Below are 8,636 nucleotides of genomic sequence, written 5' to 3' on the forward strand. Positions count from 1 at the left end.
CCGGGCCGAGCCAGCGGCATCCCGCCCTCGCCCGGGGCGCGAAGGAGGAGACGACCACCGCCCGCCTGGGATCTCAACGTTTTATTTGCAGACATATGTTTCGCAGCCGCCCGGAGCCCCACACCACCCTCGGACAGCAAAACTCCTCCACCACCAATTAATTAATTAGTCATTTAATAACAAAGCGACCCCTCCCCAGCGCTACGTACTGCTGCAAGGGACGACACGCAGGGCTGGATGCAGGGCACCGACCTCGACGACCGTGGCAGTCCAGAGGCAAAGCTGTCAGGGGAATGAGTGCTGCCAACTTGCCTGGTTTGGGGGGGTTTTTTGAAGGAAAAAAGGGTCTACTCCCGAGCAGAGACTCAAGCATCACTTCCACCTGCTGGGTGTAGCTGCTGAATGGGAATGAAAGCGTTAACACCCAGATATGTAGAGATACCCAGGAAAGCGTAGCACCATGCTGCACGCAGAGCTCCCAAACTGCTTTCCAGAACTGGGTCCATCCCCTTTTTTTTTCCCCCAAATGGGGTACTGAGGCACAGAGAGGTTAATAACAAAAAATAGAACAACCGTCTTGCTCCAAGCCACGTGGCAAATCGAGTCAGAGCTCGGGGGAACAGGCAGTGCTCCCCAGCCCTGCTCCCCACATGCCAGCATGACTGCTTCCCGAGGGGAAGGGGAGACAGGCACTGGCAATGTGACCATGCCTGGGCTTAAATAAGTGGCCTCAAGTGCTGAGGGAAGAATAGAAATGGGATGGAGAAACGGGTGTGGGAATGGAGATACATCGAGCCCTGACCTCCCTGAAGCAGTGCCATCCCTTGTGTTGGTGAGCAGGGAGATGCTCTGAACAGCCACAACCTTTTGCAGTGGTGTCAGCTTTCGGTCGCTATTTCCCAGGCAGCAAAAACAAGACACAATTCCACCCTTGCCCCATGCCAGGACCACAGGACACACCGTCTCACCTCTAGCCTGAGCCAGGGATATTTCCCAGTGCAGCTCTCCTCTGCCCAGAGGGCAGGGCGCTCGGCAGGAGCTCTGACAAGGAGCACACACACAACACTTGCAAAACTTCAAAGCACAGCAGCTTTGTCAAGTGCAGGATGGAAACAACTCTGCTGAGCATGCTGAGGATATCACGTTCCCAGTCAGCTCAGGCAAGGGACACAGGCACCAAAACCAAACTGCTTGGAGCAACTGCTCCTGAAGAGACCCAGCAGGCTCCAGTGACCTCCTCAGCAGGGGATGTAGGACAAAGCCTGCTCCCCAGCATGCCAGGTTTCCCAAAGAGCCTTGGTTTGGAGCAGCAGGCACCTTCCTCTGGACACTCCTTGGGGTTCTAAATCAGCAAAACCAGCCATGTCTGTTCTAGCATCAGCAGCATGTCCTGCTTCCCAGGTCAGCAAGCAACATTAACTCTGTTGTCCCTGGCATGCTCAGGAGAATGTCAGCCAAACAATCAACTTCAGGAAAGCTGGGGAAGGCTGGCAAAGACTAAAAAAGTCAATGAAAGAAAGCAAGAGCATCTCCAGCCCTTGGAAAACTCATCTTCTTGAATCTCAGTTCTTTGGTGTAGTAGTCTGCCTTGGCCGAGCAGCTAAGACTCCTTGGCATCTCTGCAGTGACAAGAAATGTACTTGCAGCTTTGTTACTGCAAGTTTTGTTAAGTGTCCGGCAAGATAAGTGTGCGTGTTTTCACGGTGCTGCAGCTCTGCTATCCCCTCTGCTCTCCCCTGGTCTCCTGGGGCTGTGAGCCTACAGCCCCAACAAGAAGGGAGAGGCGTGAGTGATATGGAAGGATGAGGAGAAGATGCTGAAGCCCCAGCTGAGTGCTCCAACCACAAAAAAAGGGCATGGGAAGGCTCAGCAGCATTATGGTGACCATTGAAAAAGGAACTAGTCACAGAGATGGGAGAAAAGGAAGCCCAGGGGCCTGGGTGGCAGCTGCAGGGATGTCAGGGGCCAGTTCAACAGCATTTGTGACCATAAGGATTTCTGCCAGCACAAATACATTCAGGCAGCAAGCTCCTGACTAGGTTATGAGGTTACAAGAAGATCTATTTGGGCTTCAGCCTTGCAGTTTAGCAATGTGTGTTATCTAGACTATCCTCACATTAAATGAAAATTCACTTGGTAGCTGCTATGTCCATCCTCTTCCTCCTCTCCACACCAATGCACCACTCAGCCATCATCATGGCCACCTCAGCACCAAGAACCATATGGCCACCAAGGAGTCACATTGTACAGCAAATAACCCATTTTTAAGGGTGGGATTGCTTAAGCCCATTTAACTGCGGGCTGATGCGTTCCTGTCCCCTCCAGCTTCCCCCGCTGCATGCTGCTACCCCTTGCCTTGAACTAGTACTGGTGTGTGTGCATCCAGGCAGTCCAGGGAGCCATGCCAGCTACAAACCAGTCCCTGGTTGTATCAGCTGAAATTAAGCAGGACAGGCCCACTGGGCAGGGGAGATGCGAGGCTGAGGTGGGAAAGCACAGCCAGCGGGTCTGGAGGAATCCAGGCAATGGAAACTCAAAATTAGAGCAGTTTCAGCCTCTCTGGAATTGCACCCTAACACCTGAGCAGGCATTTTGCAGGGGTAAAATACAAAACTAAACCTGCCCTGAAGTGCCATTTTCCACAGCAACTGGGCAGTTGGGTATAATGACAAGGACTCAAATGATGAGAGAGGTGATGAGACGCTTTCCCCAGGACTCTCCAGGGCACAAGACAGGAAAAGCCTATCGATATGCTAGCAGTGTGCAGTGAGGAACTCAAACAGGGGCAGTCATGGTGCAGGAGTTAAAAAACAAATGGAATCAGAACAAAAATCAATGCAGGAATCCCAGGCAAGCAGTCCTCAGCTCCTTCCACAGGGGAAAGAGATGAAAGGTTTCATAGCACCAAGTATTGCCACACAGTGGTTCAGGGCAGTAAGGAATCCCTGCTCCCATTAAAACTGCAGGGGGAACTTAGCTGGGATCTGGCCAGGCACCATGGTCACTGTCCTCTGTCTCTGCCCATGAAGAAAGAAATACATCTCCTGACTGTGAGCAGTCAAGGATGGGTTTGGGGTAGCTCACTTGCAGCATGAAGCTCCAAGCTCAAGAGGGAAACAAGCACCAAATACAGGATCACAGATGCCATCAGCTGCAGTGCCTGGGGTCCCTTCAAGGTGACATGACCAGCAGCACATACACCGCCACCAGTGAGTCAAGCCACCTCCCAGAAAAGTTGTTGCCTGCTCAGGGCTTTCAAGCAGCTGTTCCCAGGCACTGGAGCTCACACCAAGGCCACTCCTGCAGTTGGGACAGCTACTCCAGATTCCCCTTCCTCCTGACCAGACTGAAAACAGGGATGAGTTCATAGAATCACAGAATGGGTTGTTTGGAAGGGCCCTTAAAGACCATCTAGTTCCAAGCCCTCTGCCATGGGCAGGGACACCTTCCACCAGACCAGGTCGCTCAAAGCCCCATCCAACCTGGCCTTGAACACTTCCAGAGAAGGGGCATCCACGATTGCTCTGGGCAACCTGTGCCACTGGCTCACCACCCTCACAGTGAAGAATTTCTTCCTAATACCTCATCTAACAGGGAACAATTTCTTCCCAGTATCTAATCTAAATCTTCCCTCTTCCAGTTTAAAGCCATTACCCCTTGTCCTATCACTTCATGTCCTTGTAAAAGTCCCTCCCCAGCTTTCTTGTAGCCCCTTTAGGTGCTGGAAGGCTGCTCTAAGGTCTCCCCAGAGCCTTCTCTTCTCCAGGCTGAACAACCCCAACTCTCTCAGCCTGTCTTCAAAGGAGAGGTGCTCCAGCCCTCGGATCATCTTCGTGGCCTCCTCTGGACTCTCTCCAACAGGTCCATGTCCTTCCTGTGTTGGGGGCCCCAGAGCTGAAGGCAGTACTGCGGGAGGGGGGTGTCTCACGAGAGCAGAGGGGGAGAATCACCTCCCTCGACCTGCTGGTCACGCTGCTTTTGATGCTCTATCACTACATCTTGCTGCAGCTCAACTGCTCACAATCAATAGCCAGCATCCAGCAACACATGCTCAGGAAGAGAGAGTGAGCCCTGACTGCTACAGCCTAGCCCACAGGGAAACTGACAGGCCAAGACCACAAGTGAAGAGTTTCTTGGTCATAGACACAGTTCTCCCTGCTACCACCCCCTCCACAAGCTAAGCCTGCCTCAGGCTGTACAAGGCAGCCCAGAGTGCTCCCCACTGCCCTTCGTAGGGCTGGGGAAGACCAGGAAAATGGGAGTGAGTGTAGGGCAGGAGGGGCCTCACTACAGAGCAACCAACAGACTTTACAGAGGAGCAGCTGCCACCAACACCCCAGAAACCATCTGCATGTATAACCATGTGCACTTTGATGCCTGTGTGAAAACTTGAGCACGCAAAGAGAAGTGGTGGCTGCAGGACTTCCCCTCTCTCCTGAGCCTCCTCTCCTCTTCTCAGCAGGCCCCTTCCTGTGAGTCACTGTCTCTGCAGAGGCAAGGTGACACCTTGCCAGCCACTGAAGCCAGCCAGCTGCACAGTGGGGACAATTGTCAGGAAAGTAGCAGCAAGACCTCAGCTTGGGTTTCTTCAGAGGAGCACTTCAGGACTCTTGCTTCTTGGGTTCTTGCAGCAGAGTCCTCCTGCTGCGAACAAACGCTCAGCAAGAGCTCTGACCTCTGCTGCTGAGAAACATGACTGCAATGAGTGGGAAACAGTTGGCTCTGGTCCTTTTGTGCAGCGCTGAGGTAGGGAGCTGGGGATAATCCCTGACTGCTGTCGGCAGGCACTCGTTGCTGGTGGCTCGTGTATCCCTCCTGGCCCGAGGGTGGCAAGGAGACAACCACAGCCTCGGCCGACAAGCAGGTCAGGTTCCCCACATCTCCAACGCTACCTGAGCTGAAGCTTGCTGAACCAGGTGCTGACGGCACAGTCCACACGCATCACCAGAGAGATCCCCAGGAGGAGGCAGATGCTGCTCACCACGAAGCCCAGCGACTCAAAGAGGAACCTGCAGGCACAACAGACGCAGTAAGCATATCACAGCCAGCATGACTGCAAAGACAGGCTGCTACCCTCACGCCTAGCAGACTGATTATCCTGACAGTGAGGCTGGTAGCACCCCAGATCCTAAAACCTGGGTTACATTCACTACCCAGCAGTTGCTGCCTGCAACCTGGAACCCAAGCATGCCTCTGGTTTAAAGGCCATTCAGGAATCCCACACACAGGTGGGATTTTGAATCCCTCAGAGGCTGAGGCCACCCCATACTGCTAGTAGCCCAAAGGTTCACTAGTTTAGCATTTCTGGGTTTAACATTTCTGGTCTGGTATCCCTACCTTTGGCTCTTTGCACTGAGTATTCTTAGCTTCCAGGTAGGTTCTGTGTGTCCTTGGAAATCAAGAAAAGAAGAAATTTCTAGGCTCTAGCTCAAGTCCAGCTGAACTTGAAGCAGGAATTAGTTAAGGACAGTCCTACAGCCTCTGCTAGGCAAGAAGTCAGAAGACTGATCACAGGGTCTCTTCCAACATCAATGTCTACGAACTCTAGTCAAGATGTCACGGATATGAGTGCTAACTCAGCATCGGAGCAACTCCTGGGACTTACTTTGGGGCAAAGACCTTCCACACCATGAGGTGCCTCCTGAGGACCATAGCTGCACAAACACAGGCCAGAAGCTGTAGGGGAGATCATGAAAAACAAGTTACAAGTGACTCTGGAAAGACCTCCTGGGCACTAGGTTCACATCTGAAGGTGGTACTAAACTGCACAGACCCAAGAGGCTGGTACAGCACACATTAGAAATAAGCATCCCAAAGAGGATTCCCTTCCATCGTGTCCTCAAGTCAGGAAACAGAAGCAGCATGGGGTATGCGTAGGCCCTCCTGCGGCCAGGCTGGGACAGCACAGAGGATGGCTCACACTGTGGCTAACCTGACCTAATTATTTCCCTGAGAGGAGCACTCCCCCTCTCCTACTCCAGGGTCTGCCCTCTCCCTTGCACCGTCTCTGGTCTGATGACACAGGAGGATGATTTGAAGGGCTAAATCCCAGAATGCTATTCATTTCTTTTACAGTATTAAATTTCCGGTGCTTAGCTCCCTGTATCACCACAGCACAGAATCAGATGGAAACCAGAGCTGGTGCAAAATAGATAGGCATGGTTGGGAAGAGGGGGAGCAGGATTACAACCCTGCAGTTTCTGAACAGACACTGCCACTCTGGGCAGATGGGTACGAAAAGCAGCCTAATCTGTACTGCAGCTTCCATGCTGGAGCCCTTCCCAAAGCACAGAGCAAACGGCACAGCTGAGAAGAGGACCTGTGCAGCTGCTCTTCCACCTGCAACCAGACATATCATCCCTGGGCCTGTCTGTGCCCTGGCCGACCCCTTTCTCTCATCAGAGTGCCCCACGGTTCTCACAGCAACCCATTTTCCTGTTGGACAGCCTTCTTCACAGCCATCGTGCCTCTGTCTGTACCTGTGTCCCAAGGACAAAGAAGTACTTCAGCCCCAGCTGCAGCAGAGCAGTGGAGAACTTCTCTGGGGACTCCCGCAGCCTCATCTCCATCATGTGCTTCTCCACCTCCTGCAGCTCCTCCCGGGGCTCCTTTTTCGGCTTCCTCCTCTGCGAGCTGGGCATCTCACACACAAAGGGCCAAAGCAGGAGCAGAGGGCAGCCAACTACCTCAAGGACAAAGGTACATGAAGTTATTGGAGCCCAGGAGGTAAGGAGCAGTCTAGGCTAGGCTCTGTCATCATGCCCTGGACATGCAGAAAGCATATACCCCAGCTCCAGTTTGCTGGTCAGGCACAACTGCAGGGAAGCTGCAGGCCACGGGCAGCTCTGTGGCCTCAGAAGGGGACAGCGAGGATGTTCCTGTTCAGCTGGTGCCAGAGCCTTCATTGCCTCGTGCTCAGCCTGCAGACCTCTAGACAAGGCACAGCAGCGAGCCACATCTGCTCAGGCTCAACAGCCCAGGAAGAAATTGATTTACCTGCAAAGAGGATATGGGAGGCAAAGGTGTTGGCGCCCACCAGGACAGCAGGCAGGAGGTTTGTGCTGTGGTCAAGGTGGAAGCCCACAAAGGCTGCATTCCAGTGGATGGCCGGAAAGATGGGTTGGTGCCCTGTGGAATAGAAGAACTGGGAAGCAGCAAGGAGCCAGGAGATAACTGCATACCAGGGCACCGAAAAAGGCTCTGAGAGATAAAAAAAATGAGAGAGAAAGAGAGATCAGCATTGAAGAACAAGACAGATCCATGGTCAATAAAAGCCTACTGACTTTTTCTCTCAGGTTCCCTTTCCACGCTCTCTCTTTTGAGAGACAGAAACCAGCCAGGCGCTCACCACAGATATAGCAAGGGGCCAGGCATTCCTTCTGCTGCCCACCCTGCTACTGGACTCTGTCGGCAGCAAGGAGGTTTGGTGGTTGCTGACTCTGGGAAGAACGGATGGGTGTAGACAGATGGGTCCCTGACACAAGGGACTCTTCCTCCTCCCACGTTACACCCCTGCTGTATTCATCTCTCCTCCACTAGAGGATTTAAGCAGCTCTAAAAAAGCTAGGAGGATCCCCTGAGGAACAGTGCACCGCCATTCCCTAAGAGCACAGACTGGACTCTGCCTCTCTCACTGGAAATAAGACAAGGTTGCTGCAGATAAGGCCCAGGTCGCACATCCAGAAGATGCTCTGCTGAGCCCTGACTCACCAGCATCTCCAGCAAGGCCTCTGGCACGCGTGTGGATGTGCAGCAGCAGAAAGGCCTCCAGGAAGAGGAGCAGGAAGGCAAGACTCAGCCGCTCACTGTGCAGAAGCATCAAGAGGAAGCCCAGCAAGGTGAGTGCTATGACCAAGGCTGCTGAGTACACGCTGCCCAGCCCATACGCTGCAACAGTGGCCCTGCAGCTGCCCCGCTCCACGAAGCAATTCTGAGACTCCTGCATCCTCTTGTAGATCTGAGGGATGACGTGGAGGAAGTCGACTTCAGAGCTGGGAACGCCCAAGTAAGGAGTGACAATGGATCCTGATGATTCCCGCGTGTCCTTTGCGAACACAGTCATGGGATTGCACAGCAGGAGCAACAGTCCCACGGATGCTAGTCCATAGACAGCCCACGGAAAGGCAACAACTGCCACCTGCACCAGCTCCTGCAGCTTGCCCAGAGAGTCCTCAGCGCTGGAGGCAACGGCCCAGTAGCAGGCAATGCAGAGGACGACCAGTGGGAAACCCCAGCGCACAAAGAGCACAAGGGGGTCCGAGCTGTTCAGGTTGCCGTAGTGTCGCAGCCAGCTCCGCACTGCATAGACCAGCCCAGCCAGCAAGGCCACGCACAGGAGGTAGAAGAGGTTCTTGGCCCGTGTGTTTCTCAGGCTGGCAAGCGGGGAGAGGAAAAGAGAGGGCCGGCACTGAGGGATTTCTTCACGGCACTGGTGGAAGAAACCGGAGAGGCGCACGCAGACCAGGAGCATGGCCACGAGGCACAGCAGGTACCAGATCTCTCTCCGGTAAGAAGAAAAGCCAAGGAGCTGCTGCTTGGGGCCTTCTGGCATAGTCAGGCGACCGTCCCAGTGGAGCTTCCCTACTAGCAACATCACCAGCGAGGCCAGCAGGAAGGGGGCCACCCGGGCCTCGGCC

The 8,636-nt window shown here is 53.8% G+C and overlaps 1 protein-coding gene across 1 annotated transcript in view; it reads right to left on the reverse strand.

Annotated features, from left to right (window-relative positions):
- Positions 1 to 4,888: 4,888 nt before the first annotated feature.
- The window catches only part of PIGO (phosphatidylinositol glycan anchor biosynthesis, class O), a 12,054-nt gene continuing 8,306 nt past the window's right edge, over positions 4,889 to 8,636 (reverse strand). The window contains 5 exon segments of the mRNA XM_009694939.1: positions 4,889 to 5,009; positions 5,606 to 5,676; positions 6,480 to 6,682; positions 6,997 to 7,200; positions 7,711 to 8,629. Coding sequence (XP_009693241.1) covers positions 4,889 to 5,009; positions 5,606 to 5,676; positions 6,480 to 6,682; positions 6,997 to 7,200; positions 7,711 to 8,629 — 1,518 coding nt within the window.

The sequence above is a fragment of the Cariama cristata genome, unplaced genomic scaffold, assembly GCF_000690535.1.
Source record: "Cariama cristata isolate BGI_N322 unplaced genomic scaffold, ASM69053v1 scaffold40512, whole genome shotgun sequence".
Lineage (NCBI taxonomy): Eukaryota > Metazoa > Chordata > Aves > Cariamiformes > Cariamidae > Cariama > Cariama cristata.